Below are 18781 nucleotides of genomic sequence, written 5' to 3'. Positions count from 1 at the left end.
CGGCGATACAGCACATGGCCTTGAGCTTATTTTCCAGTGCTGGGGTTTGAACTCGGGGCCTTGTGCTTCTTAGGTAAGTATTCTACTGCTGAGCTACAACCCCAGCCTAAGGGGGCGGGGGCTTATTTCTTTCTTGAGAGTGTGCTATGTGGTGTTGCTTTTATTGTCAAATACGCACAAAACCTATACTAAATGTTTTTGTCATTTGTAATTTGGTCAGAGTGCTCATTCACTGAAAAGATCCACGGAAATAAGCAGCCGATGGTTCAGAACAAGGAAAACAGACAATGAAGGATTCTGCAGAGATGAATAAAAACTGAAGTTCAAGAGACAAAAACTCATTTCTACTTAATATCCTATTAGGTACATTTATCCAACAAGATAACCTTAAAAAATTATTTTAGATAAATTCAGATATTTAAATTTAAAGATATCACTATAAAATGTGGTATTCAGAAAAAGACAGTGTATTAGAACTCTCTATACCAGGGACCATTTCTGAGGAAGCTTTAAAAATGCCCATGGGGCGTCGGGGTTGGAGAGATGGCTCAGTGGTTAAGAGTGTGTGGTCCTCTTCCAGAGGACCCAGGTCAATGGCCAGCACGTGTACCAGGTGATTTATGACAGCCTGCAACCCCAGCTCCAGTGGATCTGATACTACTGGTCTCCTCGGCCACCCCCAACACGTGACATACAGATACACATGCACACATGATTAAACGTAAAATTAAAAACAAAACACAAAGAGAAAATGTCTATAGTTTCTACCCACATTTCCATTTCAAGAACTCACCCTAGGTGATTACTCCACGAAATCAAGCTGTCACTTGGATTAAGGACTATTTAGAAAGGTCCAGGGAAGTTCCCGTCCACCTGGAGCCTGGCATATAGTCAATCCCATAAACCTACCTGGAGTGTCTTTTTTACGGTGAGCCCAAGACGAAGTGTGGGCATGCACCTCAAGACAGACCTAGCCCTGCCCGTCGGGGTCATCCCAGCCACCAAGTCTGCGGGCCAAACCAGGGCCCCGGCGGACTCTCTCATCCCGAGTGACTGCCGAGGGCTCTTCTGCCCAGAGCTCTCGCTCCCGACCTCCTCTTTCCCTTACCTTCCAGGCCTTCAGCTTTTCTGTTTGGCTCGTGGTCAGGTCGGGTGTTGAACACGATTATTTCAGGTGCCCGGTCTTCCTGGCTCTTTCCTAGGCGCTGTGCCCTCCAGCCAACCCTTGCTCACTTGCACCACAGCTACGCAGGCCAAGGAGTTCTCCGCCCACCCCCCAGCACCCTCCTGAGACACATCCCGCAGCACGCTCTTACATCATGCTCACGTCAACTCCACATCAGTAGTCATATAACGACTCTGATGTCTGCTGACCACCTAGCTAATGAACTGGATGATAATGAGGAATCCCCGGTCTCACAGCATCTCCAGGCTTTATCTCCATACCCGATGCAGAAGTGTACAAGGCAGATGCCCAGGTTGTCTGGCTCAGCCATCACGCTTACTCCAAATCCCATGTCTGCTCCTGGAGTCTCCCTTTCCCTGTCTCTAGCTGTAAGATGCTCAAGCCTTCTCTCATCAACAAAGACACCAGGCACGCTAGTATTTTTTAAATCTCAGGTTAAATGGGTCTTTTACAGCCATCATTATCACACTTTGAAGCAGACAGACTACTCAAATCCTGGCAAAGCCAGATCTCTTCAGACTTAGAGCGTGCAGGAATACCACCTCCCACCAGTCTTCTGTTAAGCGTTTTCCCTAGTGAGCAGGAGGTGCCTGCAGTCACTGAAGAACATCTCACTATGGACTTCCCAACAGTCACCACACATTGCCTCACCGCTCACGCCGCCTCTCCTCAAGGTTGCTAGAGTTCAAAGCACAACACTGCCCTTGACCTAGCATGATAGGCCTTAGCATAGACACTGTGCACTAACCAAGCCCCGCCCCGTTCTGCGGTGCGGGCACAAAGCCTGGTCTTGAACAGGCTAAGTAAGCGTTCTACCACTAGTTACAGCGTGACCTTTAAACATAGTGACCACACAAGCTCTCCCTGGCCTGGGAACAGGCAACTCAGAGTGTATCAACAGTCTCTGTCAAGAATACAGTCCTACACCGGAGAAGTTCCAAAATCTCATAAAAAAACATGTCACTTCATCTCTTGGAGAGCAGGCTAACAGTTGAAAAATGCCTTCAGAATGCCCTGCTGCTAAAATTACCTGTTTCTTGCCAAGAGTGACAAGGAATAAGGAATCTCAATTACTGATCACACTCATATTTATTTCAGGGACAAATGACTTACTTGGGAATGATTACTCGAGGTCTCGATTTTCTCCTGGGACTTGTCTCTGGCAAGTCTGGCAGCTTCTTTTACCTCCTGGAATTTCTCTGCAAACTGAACATGCAGAACAGTTATTAGGACTTACTTTAATCTTATTCCTGGTCATATTCAGTAGCAACCTTTATTATTTTGTATCCATTTTAAGCCTATAAACTAGGTACAAATGGCAGAAAATCTTTATCTGTCATTAAAAGGAAACAAAGACAAGAAATCCCCTTTTCCAATAAACACTATGGCCACCGTCAGACGGGAAGCAGTTTCAAAGTTACTGATGCCAGCTGGATGCAGTAACTAAGAGAAAGCACAAATTGGCAGTCCTCTGATTAACAGTACCTAATAGCTCCCCCACTGAAGGAACCCGAGGGAAAATCCACAAACTCCATTAAAGGGATTCAAGAACTTGGAAGTTAACGCCACGAGAAAGGAAAACGAGGCTGGGTTTGGTGGTGCATACCTGGCACTCCAGAACTTGGGAGGCTGAGGTGACCGAATTGAAAGTTCAAAGCCAGCTCATGCCATATAAAGAAGTCTAGGGCAGCCTGATATGAACAGTTAGACCCCAACAAGCAACAGCAGCAGCAACCACAAACCAAACGCCTAAAATGTTGGGGGGGGGGGGTTAGTTTTAGGTACAAAAATAGAAAAATGCAATAAATAGCCTATGATTAGATCTTTAATTATCACATAATTTGCTTTTAAATGCTTCAGCAAGAATGAGGAAACATGACAAAGTGCTGATGTGATGGTTAACGGTCACTGTCAGCTCGACTCGATTTGCAACCACCTAGGAGACACACCCTGAATGTAGATACCATCCTATATGCTGGGATCTCAGAATACATGGAGTGGGCAGGTGCTGAGGACCAGCATTCAGCTCTCTGCTTCCTGTCTGCAGATACACCCGGATCAGGCCGCCACTTCCTGTCCGCCCCACCCTGAAAGCATGAGCCCAAACAAACCCTTCTCTAGCCACTTCCTGTCCGCCCCACCCTAAAAGCACGAGCCCAAACAAACCCTTTTCTAGGTTGCTTTTATCACAGCAATAAGGAAAGGAACCAATACAATGAATACTGAAATCTAGGTGATACGCGCACTGTTTATTGCTCTGTTCTCTATTTTTAAAAAATGTTTTAATATTTCCGTAATTCAAAAGTCCTAAAGTCAGGGCTAGAGAGGTGGCTCAACAGTCAAGAGCACAAACTGCTCTTGTGGAGGACCCGAGTTTGGTTCCCGGCACCCAGGTCAGGCGGCTCACACCCACCCGCAACTCCAGCTCCAGGGGACCCCACACCCTCTTCTGGGGTCTCTGTGCGCTGTACTCAGTGCACAAATCCACACCCAGATAAGCACATACACGTAATCTAAAGGGGACATTTAAAGAATCTTTCTAAAAATCCTAAAGTCACAGGAAAACCCTATCAGTTGCTGGCTCACCGTTGCTGACTGGCAAGGGACTGAGTCCCTTAGTATGTTGTTAGTGCGCAGAAGGGCTTGACAGAGGATGCTGGCATTATAAATCGGGGGTACAAGGGCAACCCTGAGACAAGAAAAGCCAGCAGGCTGCAGCCCTCTGAGCAGCACTGGGAACCCTGACAAAGAGTGGGTGCTGGCAAGCCCAGAGCGCCCGTGTGAGCAGAAAAGGGCATCCTTCCTGTTCCAGCCCGCGTTCCCCTGCAGGCCTGTTCCAGCCCGCGTTCCCCTGCAGGCCTACTAAGCAAGCTACAGACATGGGGGCTTCAGACTTGACCACTCCAGAGCTGTCAGAAGAAAATCACTTTATCTGCTGCTTAAAACAGATGAGACTCCCTGGGAACGGAGAATACTACCCACTCCTTGGGGAACCCCTGATGGGGAGGGACCCTGCTTCTCCTTCTGGCAAACTGCGCCTCCCTCTCCACTCCCCACCCCATGCCAGTCCCAGGCACATGTGTTTATTCTTGAATGAATGTGCTTCTGCTTACTGAGAAAGGAAACAATCCTGTCAAAGACTTGGCCCCTCTCCACCAAGGAACTCAAAGTTTATAAAGGATTTTGCTTACATTCAAGCAGACACAAATGAAAAAGGAAATTTCAGGAAAAAAAAGAAAAAAAAAGCTTTAAAGTAGTGAGAGGAGAAAATGGGACTGGAGAGATGGGTTAGGTGTTGAGAGCATTTGTTGATCTTGTAGAGGGCAGGGGTTTGGTTCCCAGCACTCACAAGGCAGCTCACAACCATTTCTATTATCAGTTTCGGGGGTTCTGATGCCCTCTTCTGGCCTCTGCAGGTACTGCATGCAGATGGTGCTCATACATCCACTCGGGCAAAACACTCATACACATAAAATAAAAATAAATAGCAGCTGGAGAGATGGCTCAGAGGTTAAGAGCACCGACTACTCTTCTAGAGGTCCTGAGTTCAATTCCCAGCAACCACATGGTGGCTCACAACCATCTATAATGGGATCTGGTGTCCTCTTCTGGTGTGCAGGAGTACATGCAGACAGAACACTATATATAATAAGTAAATAAGTCTTTAAAAAATCTTTAAAATGCATATTTATAAACAAGAGAAGCCCTATCAGATACATTTCGAAGAAGTCCTCATTTAAAATACACTATAAGCTGAGCATGGTGTTTCACGCCTATAATCTCAGCACTTGAGAGGCTGAGGCAGGAGGATTACTGAGAGTTCTAAGCCAGCCAGCCTTGGCTCACAATGAGTTCTAAGCCAGCCTGGAGTGTAATGTAAGACCTTATCTCAAAACCACAAAAACAACCCCCCAAAACTGCAACAACAAAAAACTAAACAAACAAAACGAAACTCCGTGTTGCCCGCTGGTATAGAACAGAGCAGAAGGGGCCATGAGAATCGGGCCCTATCGCCTGAGCAGTGAGCCGATGGCAGCAGGAACAGTAAACGAACGGAGAAGATTATCCAGCTACGGTAACTGGGAAAGTGTACTGAGCCCCCGATGAGTTAAAAGGCAGCTACGAGAAAGACCAACTTAAAAAAACCAGACCGGGGTGCAAACAGAATCAAGCCTTCATCAGCCTGCTGCTTGAGGGGTAGGAGAGTAATGCTCTAAACTTGGAGGCCATGAAAGAAAACCACAGACGTGACAGGTTTGACTATGTAACCATTCAAAGCTTTGAGTGCAGAAATAAAAAAACAACAACAACACAAAACAAAACAAAATACCCAACTCAGAAGAGAAACAAGAGCCAGGGGAAATGCCCTCAGCCAGGACAGGACAACATAACAAAAGACAACAAAATCCATGAGTAAAAATACAGTAAATAAATGATCTCTGAGGAGGATTGTTCGGCCTGGCTGGAAATCTGAAGTAATAGAATGAGGTGCTGTTCTTTGCCTGTAAAATTAGCGCACACTAAATACAATCACAAACCCCGGTGCTGGCGAGATCTTTCTGGTAGCGAGTTTTGGTGCAGCCCCACTGAGCAGCAATTTGGAAGTACATATTGTGAGTGACAAAAATATTCATACCTACTGACGCAGTGATATCGCTTCTGGGAAACCGCAGAGAAAATAATTGAGAATACGAAAAAAAGGGGCCTTCAATATAATGATCATAATCCTAGCATTATCTTCAGTAATGAAAAACTGGAAGCAATCCAAGGCCCTGTGAGGCTGGGGGGAGAGATCCTTTCACAGCCTCTGACTACCAGGAGAGCAGAGCCAGGTATGGAATCTTCAAAAAGTTATCATCTGGTGGAGACTGCCTCCAGGTCTAAAGCTTTCTAATATTTCTCCTTTATTATACTAAAAAATCACATACACTTGCAAGCTTAGAAAAATACTGTTTTAATTTTTTGCTATTATTGTGTCTGTGTGTGCGTATGGGGGTCAGAGGATGGCCTACGGAGTCAGTTCTCACCTTCCACTTTTATGTGGGCGCCGGGGATCAAACTCAGGACATGGGGCAAGCATCTTTACACTTGCTGAGTCATCTCAGTAGTTCCAAAAGATGTTTTTAAAACCTATGGTCTCATCAGAGATGAGCGCTAATCACATAAGCTTTCTATATGCATATATGTATTCATCACATTTTTTTTTTTTGGTTTTTCGAGACAGGGTTTCTCTGTGTAGCTTTGCGCCTTTCCTGGAACTCACTTGGTAGCCCAGGTTGGCCTCGAACTCACAGAGATCCACCTGGCTCTGCCTCCCGAGTGCTGGGATTAAAGGCATGCGCCACCACCGCCCGGCTCATCACATTTTTTTAAAAATGAAATGATGCTGTATATCTCATTTATAACCACCTCTGAAATTAATAATATGGCATCAATACTTCCAAGCATTTATAAACTCTTCTACTAAATTACCTTAATTGCTACACAATATTATCCTGGATATTTAATCAATTTTCCTTTTTTGTAATTTTTTTATTAAGAAATAGTTTTTATTCATTTTACATACTGACCACAGATCCCCCTCTCTTCCCTCCTCCCGCTTCCCCAGACTTCCCCCGCAACCCCCCCCGCCCCCATTCCCTCCTACAAGAAGGTAAGGCCTCCCAAGGGGAGTCAGCAGAGCCTGGCACACTCAGCTGAGGCAGGTCCAAGCCCCCCCCGCCCCGCGCCTCAAGGCTGTGCAAGATGTCCCACCATAGGTAGTGGGCTCCAAAAAGCCTGCTCATGCACCAGGGATGGATCCTGATCCTACTGCCAAGGGGCCCCTTAAGTAGATCAAGCTACACAACTGTCTCCTTATGCAGAGGACCTAGTCCAGTCCCATGCAGGCTCCACAGCTGTTGATCTAAATTTCATGAGTTCCCACTAGTTTTGTTTGATTGTCTGTAGATTTCTCCATCATGATCTTGATGCCCCTTGCTCATAGAACCCCTCTTCTCTCTCTTTGACTGGACTTCCTGAGCTGAGCCTGGTGTTTGGTTGTGGATCTCTGCATCTGCCTCCATCAGTTACTGGATGGAGGCTCTATGATGACAGGGTATTCACCAGTCTGATTACTGGGGTAAGCCAGCTCAGGTACCATCTCCACTGTTGCTAGTAGTCTAAGCTGGGGTCATCCTTGTGGATTCCTGGGAACTTCCCTAGCACCTCATTTCTCCCTATCCCCATGATGTCTCCCTCTATGATGGTATCTCTTTCATTGCTCTCCCACTCCGTCCAGTTCCAGCTCGACCATCCCGTTCCCTTATGCTCTCATCCTCCATCCCCTACCCTCTCTTGCTCCCCTGTCACCCCCAGTTTGCTCATGGAGATCTCATTCATTTCCCCTTTCCAGGGAAATCCATGTGTCCTTTTTTAAAATATATATATATATATATATATATATATATATATATATATATATATATACATACATATATGGTCTCACTATGTAGCTCTGACTGGCCTGGAACTCACAGAGATCTGCTTGCCTCTCCCTCCCAAGTGCTGGGTTTAAAGACATACATCAGCATGTCCAGTTAATCAGTTTCCTTATGTTGAATTTTTGTTGTTGTTGTTGTTGTTGGATTTTTCAGTTTGTCTGTCTGTTTCTTTCTCTGACCCTGCAAGGAAATCCTCGTAGAAGCTGCATCTTGCCACCAATATTTCCTTACAGCTTCCTATAGTGAAACTCATGGATCGAAAGATATTCAAAACAGAGTTTTCTGCAATATATTGCCAAATACACGTTTTGTTTTGTTTTTTAAATTCTGAGGTCATTTTCTAAAGTTGTAATAATTTTAACCAAAATTATCGTCATTTATGAAAAATGAGACCATTACCAATTGATCCTATGTGTCCTTGCTTTGGAGTGGGTACACTCTGGAAGACCTGAACCCTATTGCTTGCCTATTAAAAACTGAGTATTTTCTTGTCTATTAGCTTAACAGAATCTCGTAGTTGTCTGGATCAGTGAAGAGGAATGAGAGCCGTCTGGGCTGATCATGGCAACCTACTTTTAATTTATTTCATTTTGGTGGGGTGAGCTGAGGACCCAGGGCTGACAGGGGAGCCAAAGATGACGTCTGTCCCAGCGTTTCTCAGGAAAGTGCTGGCCCCACCCTCTTATCCCTGCCCCCCACACTTTCTCCCCGAATGCAGATGTGATGAGTACACGAAGCAGCCAACTCTCAGACCCGACAGTGTGGAACCAGGGTGTCTCAGTCATGGTTCTGTTGATGTGAGGAAACACCATGGCCAAGGCCACTCTTAGGAAAGGAAGCATTTACTTGGGTCCTCCTTCACAATAGATCCCGAATCTGATCCATGTGGACACTTCCCTGTTTTTCTGGTCCAGGCCACTGCCATGTGTAACCTGTGTGACCTGGGTTTGTACTATAGCCTCCTAAAGGGTCACACTTCCATTCCTGCCTCCTCTACAATCTCTTCAATGCAACAGCCATAGGTAGGCATGATGATGTACACCTGTAATCCTAGCACTCAGAAGGTAGAGGCAGGGGGCTGACAAATTTGAGGCCAGCCCAGGCTACATAGTGAAACTTGTCTCAAAAATACATACATACATACATACATACACACACACACATACATACATGCACATACATTGTCTTAGTCACTGTTACACTGCTGTGAAGAGACACCAGGACCAAGGTAACTCTTAAAAAGGAAGGATTTAATTGGAGATTGCTTACAGTTTCAGAGGGTTAGTACATTATGGTGGAAGCATGGCAGCAGGCACAGTACTAGAGTAGTAGCTGAGAGCTACATCCTGATCCATAGGCAGAGAGAGAGAAAGAGAGAAAGATAGACAGACAGACAGACAGACAGAGGGAGAAAGAGAAAGAGACAAAGAGGGAGAGAGAGAGAGAGAGAGAGAGAGAGAGAGAGAGAGAGAGAGAGAGAGAGAGAGATATGCTGGGTCTGGTATGAGCTTGAGACCTCCAAGCCCCACCCCCAGTGACATATTTCCTCCAATAAGGCCACACCTCCTAATCCTTCTAATCCTTCTCAAACAGTGCCACTCTCTGATGACTAAAAAGCATTCAAATATATCAGCTTATGGGGGCCATTATTATTCAAACCAACCATACAGTGCTAACAACAGTGTGTCTCGGGACTTCTCTTTACATAATAAGAACAATCCTATACTTCTAAGCACTGCGATTATTTTTTTTTCTGTTACTTGTAGCCAAAAGCACTCTAATTAAAATATATTAGAAGAATGCCTCACAGCCCCCCAGGTAGAAAACTGGCCTTTAGATCAGATGCCCGGGAGACAGGAGGCTAGGTCATACTCTTAGGACTATACTGAATTAATAAAGGAAACGTAAGGGGACATGTGGGCAAGAGATGATTTTTATTTAGAATTTGTATTGCATTTATTTACTGTGTATACACACGTACAACGACAAGCATGCGGCAGTCAGAGAAAAGCTTGCAGGAGTCATTTCTCTCCTGTCACCATGTGGGTCCCAGGGGTTGAACTCGGGTCATTAGACTTGGTGGCAGATGCCTATATCAACCGAGACATCTCACTGGGACCCTGCCCTCGTTTCATGTTTCTTGCTGAGGTTAAAATACTCTGACAACTTATGGGAGAAAAGGCTCGTTTTAGCTCACAATTCCATGTTCTATCCTATCACTGTGGGACAGTCACAGCATCAGGAACTATCCACAGTCAGCAGCAGAGAGAAACAGATGCATGCTCACTTGCTTGCATGTGCTCTGCTCAGCTTCCCCACTCTCACGCCGTGGAGGACCTCCTGCCTAGGGAATGGTGTTGCCCACAGTGGACTGGGTCTTCCCACATCAATGAACTTAATTAAGACAATCCCCTACAGACACACCCACAGGCCAACCCAACACAGGCAATTCCTCATTGAGACCTTTCTCAGGCAAGTCTCCACTGTGTCAAGTTGACAGTTAAGATAATCACCACATTATTGTGGCGAAGGCCACATGGGGATGTGGGTTGAGATGCATCCACCATAGAGTAGTGAAGATTCTATTCTGGGCTATTCGCCCTAATGAAAGAACATGTTTCCTTTGTCTGCAATAAATGAGAAGGAAGGAAACTCAGGATGGTGGGCGTGTGAGGTCAGATGACGAAAGACCAAATGTTAATGACCGTCTCTACCTCCATGGTTCTATCTCCTTTGGTCTCTTTCCATGACCTTATCTTAGCAGAGAATGCACGCTCCGTTACAACATTCCTCAGTGGGCTGAAGTATCGTGTCTTTTCCAGTGGACGCACGGCCCCCAATTCCAAGCCAGGAATATACAACTTTTATTATTTTTGGAAAGCCTGTCTAAAGAGCAAAAAGTGTCTGCGTGATACTTCCTGGGAGGTGGCTGTCGAGTGGTCCTTCTAAATGAAAGCTAAGCACAAGGCATCTATTTTCTTTCTGGGGGCTGGAGAGAGAAAAATACATTTAAAGCGTTCTTAGGTGAAAATGTCCACACTGGCGTTTCATTGTCCAGCCCACAACGTCTGATTACTGATCCCCTCGTAGGTCTGTGGGTGGTTGTGCTGAGAAGTCAGGGATATTCAGTCACAGCTGTCCCCCAGCACACAAGCCTCAGGAACCCCTCAGGCCCAGGCTCCCTCTGTGCCAGCTAATTGCCACTTGTCCGGGCTGCTAGCCTCTATTCATGGCAATTTATCGGTGTGTGGTTAATCGTTCCCTTCCAAGAGAAGGGAAACGCTGATGTGAAATATTTTGGACAAAGGACATATTTGAGAGCTTGTTTCAGAAATCTCTGTGATGATGGCAGGTCACAGTCACAGAGCAGAGATGCCAGCGTTGCCAGAGTGACTCAGGAAGACCGGACACTCCTCCTTAATAATAGGACATTTTCTTCGTCTGGGAGGAACTGGAAGTAGCAGGGATCAAGGTCTTTTCAGTCCTCCAAGGCAGGAAGAACTGAATTTTCACACTGTCCTACTTTTGTTTGGAGTTTTCCTTTTGATTCCTTTTCACGGATGTTTTCCCTTTGTCTGTCTTCACTGCCTGGTTTCCTCTACAGAGTGAAAGAGAGTGGACCCGGAAGCTATGAGTGGTGCTTTCAGACTGTTCTGGGCTCCAGGGAACTTCTGGCCCTAGATAGAAGCAGAAGCCTTTGCTAAGATGGCTCAGACACCACCAGATGCTTGTCCAACAGCCTGAGGCCTGCAGGTATGAAGAAGGTGTGCGGACGAGTGCTGGGTGATGAGTGGGGGCTCCCTGGTATCTCCTCTCCCTACCAGGCAGGGTTGGAAAGCACACAAAGCCATGCTCCACTTCGGATGGAGGTCTCCATTACACTGCACCTGCTCCCGCCCCCATTTCAGAAGACGACACTGTCAGCATCCATCCATCATCATCCCAGAGTCTTGGCCTCCCTCATCTGTCTGACAAAGACCTGTCAATTTTTAAAAGTTCTTTAAAATTCTCTATCTTTTCCTCAAACCTTTATCAGCTCTACCCTGAACCGAATCGGACTTGCTTCTAAGAAAGGGGGGAAAAAAAGAATATCTGAAATGCAAATCTGATCACTCCACTTTTGGGTTAGGATCCTCCTAAGGTCACAAAATAAAATCCAGAAGTCCCAGCACGCCCGACAAGACCACTCAAAGCTGGCTTCTAGCAGTCACATCAGAGAAGACTGGGTGAGGTGCCTGCAGCTCCCCTCTGGGGCACACATCATGGTGCCAGTGCTGGGGCTGTGGCTGCTGCTTCCTGCCAGTGGGATGACAGTGGGACCCCTGGGGCCTGGACTCACATCTACACTGGACCCTGGAAAATGGTCAAGGTCAGAGGTGTATGGGAAGGGAAGAAACAGAGTTGGACAATTTTGTCCCTAACTAGTGACAAAAAGACTTAGGAACTAGCAATGTTCCTGGGCTCAAGTGTAACCAGAGAGCTAAAAACACTCATATTCCACATGACTGCCACTTAGAAATCCCCAACCTTCAGAAGACAATCTTTCTAGCTACACAGCAGCCAGGGCTCTGTGGATGCCCAGGTACAATCTCTTAGGATCAAAAGCCCTATGGATAAACTGGCCATGGTGCCAGAAGACACATTCCTGCTCTCCATAGTCACCCTGACCTCTGACCCCACAAAGCATCCAGCAGCAGCCAGCATCGTGGAGCACAGTGAACAGTGCTCCGTGGAGAAGCTGGCCACACGGTGCCCTTTCTCCAGAGTAGTACTTCACTCGAGATCATACTTCCAAGACGAGATGGCCACGCTTCTGCCTGCCCCGCTCCTCACACCTCCACCTAGTGCCTTATGTACCACACCACGCTGCTGCAGACCTGGGGAGTCTGTGGAGACTGCTGCTTCTTAAATGCAGAGAAGCAGGGGTCTGCCTGCCAGAGGACCTTCAGGTCCCCGGAACGCTTTGTCCAGCAGAGCAGCAGGCTGGCACTGCACTTGTCCCTACTAGAGCATCCGCCCTCCGGAGTCACAGTCCACAGGTCCAGCATAGCGGGGTGGGGCAGAGGAGAGTCCCATCCTGATATCCAATGCCCTGGTAACTTAGTTGCTCTTTTCGCTGCTGTGGCCAAAGGGATCTTTGGGAAAAGGGATCACAGCTTAATAAAGGGTGCGTGCGGATTATGGTGGCTGAGAAGGCACGTCGGTGGGAGGTACAAGCTGGCTACCCCGAAAGTGGACAGGCAGTGAGGCCAACCTATAAAGTCTCAAAGCTGGCTCCTAGTGACACACTTCCTCCATTGAGGCCCCACATCCTGAAGATTCCACAACCTTCCCAAACAGCATGACCTGGGGGGACATTCCCCATCCTAACTATACCTGACCTCAACTCCTCTGCTTCTCGCCCTGTGTGTCTGGACTCTGTGATCTGGAGATTTTTTCGGCCCCAGGAAATGGTAAGTGGCCTAGTGGGTGCCCAAAGAACCACCAGGCCAGTCAAGCTTCTCTGGCTTCCCAGGGAACAGCATTTGCTGAAGATGAACTTCCTTTCCTCCACAGACTGCTCAGTTTTCAAGGAGTCTGCTGTTTGAGAGAGGGCGTCTCCTCACCCCCAGCGCCACAGCAGGCAGCTAATGGAGGAGAGGGCATCCAATCACTCCCTTGTTCTGAGGAGAGGAGCACTTACCTTCGTGAGCTGCTGCTCTGAGGAGAATCCCAAACCGAACACTGTGTTGGCTCTGCTGTCCGCCCACTGCCCGAACTTCTGGGAGGTTTTGGTGAACGTCATGTTCGGGGTGATGGTGCTGTTTATGATCACCTGCGAGGAGACACCCAGGGGGAGAGAGTGTTAACTCTGACTTTTCTCCCGACAAACCCCGGGGCTACGGGGACTTCCTCTATCATGCTGTATTTGCTCCTGGGCTGTTCTTACCAGGGCAGACACAACCACGAGAAAGGGCAATTTCAGACACTCAATTTCACATTACCAAAAGGAAAGCATCTCTCCTAAGACAAGAATGGTTTCCCAAACTGATGTTTTATTGCCCCACAGATACCAAGTATCAAACTGCCCTGAAAGGCTAGTCACGTGTGCATTCCCAGAACTGCCTTCCCCCCACCGCACCCCACCTCCGGTTTGAAATCACAGGCACGCTAACATCCAGCAAAACAGTTAGTACTTCCACCAGCAGCCTGGTCCTTTGCTTCCCAAGGGGAAAGAGAAGATTCTGATCCGGAGAGTAGGTAGAGGGCTAACTAATAAATAGACAAGTCATACTGGTGTGAGCAGGGAGATCGTAAGGGATGGTGAGGAGCCTGGTGCTGGCTGTTACCACCCCTTGACCTCAAATGGAAAAAGAAGTGGAGGCCACAAACCCTGGGAGGAAGGGTCAGATGGAGCACGTGTTTTCTTTCTTTCTTTTTTTCTTTTGGTTTTTTTGAGACAGGGTTTCTCTGTGTAGTTTTGGAGCCCATCCTAGAACTCGCTCTGTGGACTAGGCTGGCCTCGAACTCACAGAGATCTGCCTGGCTCTGCCTCTCGAGTGCTGAGATTAAAGGTGTGCACCACCACCACCACCACCACCACCACCCAACCTGCGCCCCCCCCCCCCCCCCCCCCCGCACAGTGCGCATGTGTTTTCTAATTTTGTATTTCTAGTTAACAGAATTGCTGCCATGAAGTAAATGTCCAATGTTTTGAATGATGAATGAATGAATGAAAGCAACATGTTCCAGATGGCCCCTGGGTCAGTCACATACACATCCTTAGGGGCTCCTTGAATGCCAGTAGGTGAAGGCTGATGGAATATAGCATACAGCTCTCAGACTTTCCCCTCACAGGCTTTCCCAGAGTTAGCCACACTGCACTATTTCTTTAAAACGAAACAATGTCTAAGTTGTTTTTCATAAGGTATTTTATCTAATCTTATCTTTAGAGAAGGGGAAAATGAGACTCAACAAAGTCAAATGGCTTGTTCAAGGTCATAAACCAGCAAGTGGTTAAAAGGGTGTGGATGATGAATGCATGGCTCTCAAAGCAGTGGTTAATTGATTCCGAGAGCAAGACCTGTTCATCCTGCTTGGGGATCAGTTCCGCTTCTATGACCTACGAACTCATCAACTTTGGAAACTTCTCAGCCATTCTCTTCACAGATGGCTTCTGTGTATCTTTTCTCCTCGCCTCTCTTTCCGCAACTCCGGTTATACATATGCTGGACCTTATGAGTGTGCTGAGCATGTCTTACGTTGACCGGTTACCACCCCCTTCTCATCGTGGCTCTCTCTGGCTTAATGCGGACATTTTCTAAAGATTTACTTTTTATTTTTAATTATGTGTATGTGTTGGGGGAGAGGGTATGTCTGTTGAGTGCCTGTGGAAGTCAAAGGTGCTGGATGACCTGAAGCTGGAGAAATAGTAGGTGGTTGTGAGCCACCCAACATGGGTGCTGGCCATTGAAACAGGTCCTGAGGAAGAGCATTATGTGTTCTTAACCACTAAGCCATCTTTCCAGGCCCCGGTCTGGGCATTTTTAATAGATCTGTTTTCTACTTCACTGATCTTGGTGGTTGATATGGTCTATCTGTGGTTAGATCTACCTACTCAGTACCTTGTGTGTGGGGTATGGGGGAGTGAACAGAGAAGGAAGGAGTTTTAATTAGTCAGCTAGTCTTGCTATGTAGCTCAGACTAGCCTTGAACTCACCATCTGCCAACTTCAGCCTCCCCAGTTCTGGGATTCACGACCATTCCTGCCTACATTGAGTTATTTTTAAAATCTAGCATATTTGATATTTTAAAAATCTATCCCAAGACCAGGCATGGTAGAGCATACCTTTAATTCCAGCGTTTGGGAGGCAGAGGCAGGAAGATCTCTGTGAGTTTGAGGCTAGCCTCATCTACAAAGTGAGTTCCAGGCCAGTTAGGGTCTACTTTGTGAGACCTGGTCTCAATCAAAATCAATCAATATTCTAAATCCCTGAGGATATTCTTCCCTTTGCCTGTTTTATTCATTTCCTCCCTATCTCCTCAACATATTAATGCATTTATTTTAAAGTCCTTGATACATACGCTGATGCCTGGACCATCTCTGAATCTTACATTATCTGATTTCTCCTCCTGACTCAAGGCATATGGTCCCATCTTTCTGCAGATCTAGTCATTTTTTTTTAAATCTCATGCTGAAATATGCAAAGACTCCATAGAATGTGCCCATCTGCCAGAGGAAGCTCCCCCTCTTCTCTGCTGGGTGAATTAGGCAGACAGGAAATCCCTTCATCCCAGGGCAGTATTGGGTCAGGCTGGGTTTCAGTTCCCATGAGACTCAGTCTACCTTTGGTTCCCTCCTGGACTTAGAGTAGGCTCTTTAAGGAGTTCAAAAGAGAGATGGGCATCTTCATCTCCTCTGCCCTCAAGGACTGTGGAGTCAGTACTCTGTGAGACGTTTCCAGCTTGCTTTTGTAGCCTATTAAATCCACATATCTTCCCAACTTGGCTGGCCTCTTATATTGGCTTCAGACTTGCTCTGTAGCTGAGCATTACCTTAAACTCCTAATGCCCTGCCTCTACCTACCCAGTGCCCACCCAACCAGCAAATTGTGAAGGGGAAATTGGCCATGTGTTGGGGTTACTCAAATCTCCCCTTCTGTCATTTAAGCAATGTGATCATCAGGATCTCCACTGGTTTCTCTACCAGAAGTAGCCTTTCTGCAGGACCCAGCTCTGCATATAGTCTTGAGCTGTCCCTAGGCAGTAAGAGCCCAGGTGACAGGGTGTGTAGGAGCCCGGTGTCCCAATGTCCATTCCATACTCTCTCTGGGACTTCCATGTTTTTGTGTATTGTAAACCCTTGGCAGGAACTTGGTTTCTATACACTGTAAATTAAGAAAAATGTCTTGGGTGGGGGAGGGAGAGTCGGCCATTTTGAAATTTCTCAGTCTTTAGTTTCATATCTTTGGCCACTGCTAAGTGTTGATTCCCGTCCCCCAGCAGTATCTCTGCCAGAGCCAAGCCCCAGCCTTCAGCCTGTATCCAGAACTGGCAAATGTTTACAGGAGAGAGGCTGCCCAGCTTGCCTCTGAGTGGTCCCATCTCTCTAGAATCTTGGTCTCTGGAGTCCTCATCATTCTGTAGCTCTTTGATGCCCTTAAATCACATTTATGGGAATAGGGATGCAGCTCAGTGCTTGAGTCACACGTTCAATTTCCCACTATTGCCCCCCAAAGTCACATTTTCCCACTTGTTATCAGAGAGAACACTGGCCCAGGAGAAGCTATATACCCCACCTAGACACAAAGTGATGAATCAGGACCAACCCAGACACACATTTCACCATGTGCTTGGACGTTATTCTCCAGTGTTTATAGGAAGCATGCGATCTCTCACAAGATTGCTTTCATGTCCTTTAAGCAAAACTGGGCTCGGGCATGCCAGCCGAGCTTGTTGGTATGGGTTTAAGCTCAGCCACTCTCCAAGCCCAGTAACATCCCTGTATTCATTCAAAGCAGAACTTCCAGACCACTCGCCAGCTGCTCATCTCTCTCCTCTTCCATCTGGAGCACATGATGGAAAGCAGAGAGAGCAAGGAGCAGTCAGACCACAGCGCATACCCCATGGACTCATCCTGTCTCCTTCCCTTCTGTCTCCCGAACAAAGGGCCCATCTACTCAGTCAGAACCAAGCTTTCTCCTGTCTCCAGGGGTCCTGTGTCTTTGTCTGTAACTCCAGAACATTCCTCCTATCCATCCAATTCTTCGGTATACTCCCCTCCACAGGTAACACAAGATTTGTTTGTCCTTTGGACACGAGATGCTGGCCTTGCAGAACTCAGGAGGATTTTGCAGAGGGAGCTGCAGCATCCGCTTCAATTCCTCATTAAAAGGTCTGCTCAGTAGTTACCGCTCCCTGTCATCAGCGTGAGGGTGCCAGGGCCCTTATCTACAAGCTGGAGGCGAGCCAGGAGGGGAAAAAGTGAAAGCCACACTTCCCACACTGCCCTTGTAATTCCTCACACTGGCTCCCTGCAGGCTCCACAGTGCCTCAGCTGGTTCTTAACAGTTTACCCAAGGTTCTGGGATTTCCTAGATCCAGAAGGAAGGAAGAGAGAAAAGAAACAGTGCAAGGAAGCCATCGTTGAGTACTACAGCATCACTTTACTGTGCCTTAACTAGCCGAGGTAGTCAGTCCGAGCAATGTCACAGCCAGCGTAGTAAGTCCAGATGTAAGGAGACAGCTGGCTGGGTACCCTCCCAGAAAACCCAGAGTGTTGACCTCAAGAGTAGCAAGAATGACACCCCGTAAGAATGCTGTCAAAAGATCCCCAGCCTTGGATTCTTTCTTCTCTTGCTGCTGACATGGGAACAGCCCCTGGCTACACCTGCCTTGTCCACGGAGACTGAGTCTTTCAGACAGGCTGGGCAGCAGCTGCTAAGGCCTGTTCCTTCTGTTCCTTCTGGCTAAATGTGTTTGCACCTGAAAGGCTTGTGTTTCTCCTGGAGACTCTAGCAAAGCTTTGGCGCTGGCCCTTCTCAGGCATGGAGGAAGGAAGGAAAGGACATGAATACTTACAAAAAGATCCTTTGAAAAGCAATGTTTCTGTTTTTTGAAAAAGCACCTTGCTGTAGCCTAGGCTGGCCTTGAACTCGAGAACCCCCTGACTTAGCTTCGCAAGTGTTGGAATGTAGGCATGCACCTCTAAACCAGCTGAAAAGACCTTTTTTGGGGTAAGATTTATTTATTTATTTATTTATTTATTTATTTATTTATTTATTTATTTATTTATTTATCTATTTATTTATGTACTTTATGTATATGAGTGTGCTCTGTCTTCATGCACACCAGAAGAAGGAATTTGATCCCATTACAGATGATTGTGAGGGGAACTGAACTCAGGACCTCTGGGAGAGCAGTCAAGTGCTCTTACCTACTGAGCCATCTCTCCAGCCCCCTGGAAAGACCTTTTAATCTGCTGTGTGGGTCCACAATGGTGAGTGCCCTGTGCAGCTGGGTAGGCAGGAGGGATAGCCTGAGTTCAGGACAAAGAGATGGGAACTTAGGGACTGAGGGCAGTTCAGTTCTGGGCACGTGAATGATCTGCTCCTGGGAGACTAGAGACAATGAG

General features: G+C 47.0%; 1 protein-coding gene across 1 annotated transcript in view; it reads right to left on the bottom strand.

Moving 5' to 3' along the window:
- Homer2 (homer scaffold protein 2) overlaps window positions 1-18781 on the bottom strand; it is a 92899-nt gene that overhangs the window by 11448 nt on the left and 62670 nt on the right. The window contains exons 3-4 of the mRNA XM_059253289.1: window positions 13352-13483; window positions 2300-2392 (exon numbers count right to left, since the gene is read on the bottom strand). Of these exons, the coding sequence (XP_059109272.1) occupies window positions 2300-2392; window positions 13352-13483 (225 nt within the window). The remainder of the gene's footprint in view (window positions 1-2299; window positions 2393-13351; window positions 13484-18781) is intronic.

This window comes from Peromyscus eremicus, chromosome 1, assembly GCF_949786415.1.
Source record: "Peromyscus eremicus chromosome 1, PerEre_H2_v1, whole genome shotgun sequence".
In the NCBI taxonomy this organism is placed as follows: Eukaryota; Metazoa; Chordata; class Mammalia; order Rodentia; family Cricetidae; genus Peromyscus; species Peromyscus eremicus.
Note: the sequence above shows the minus strand (reverse complement) of the source record. Positions and strands in the feature narration are given on the sequence as shown.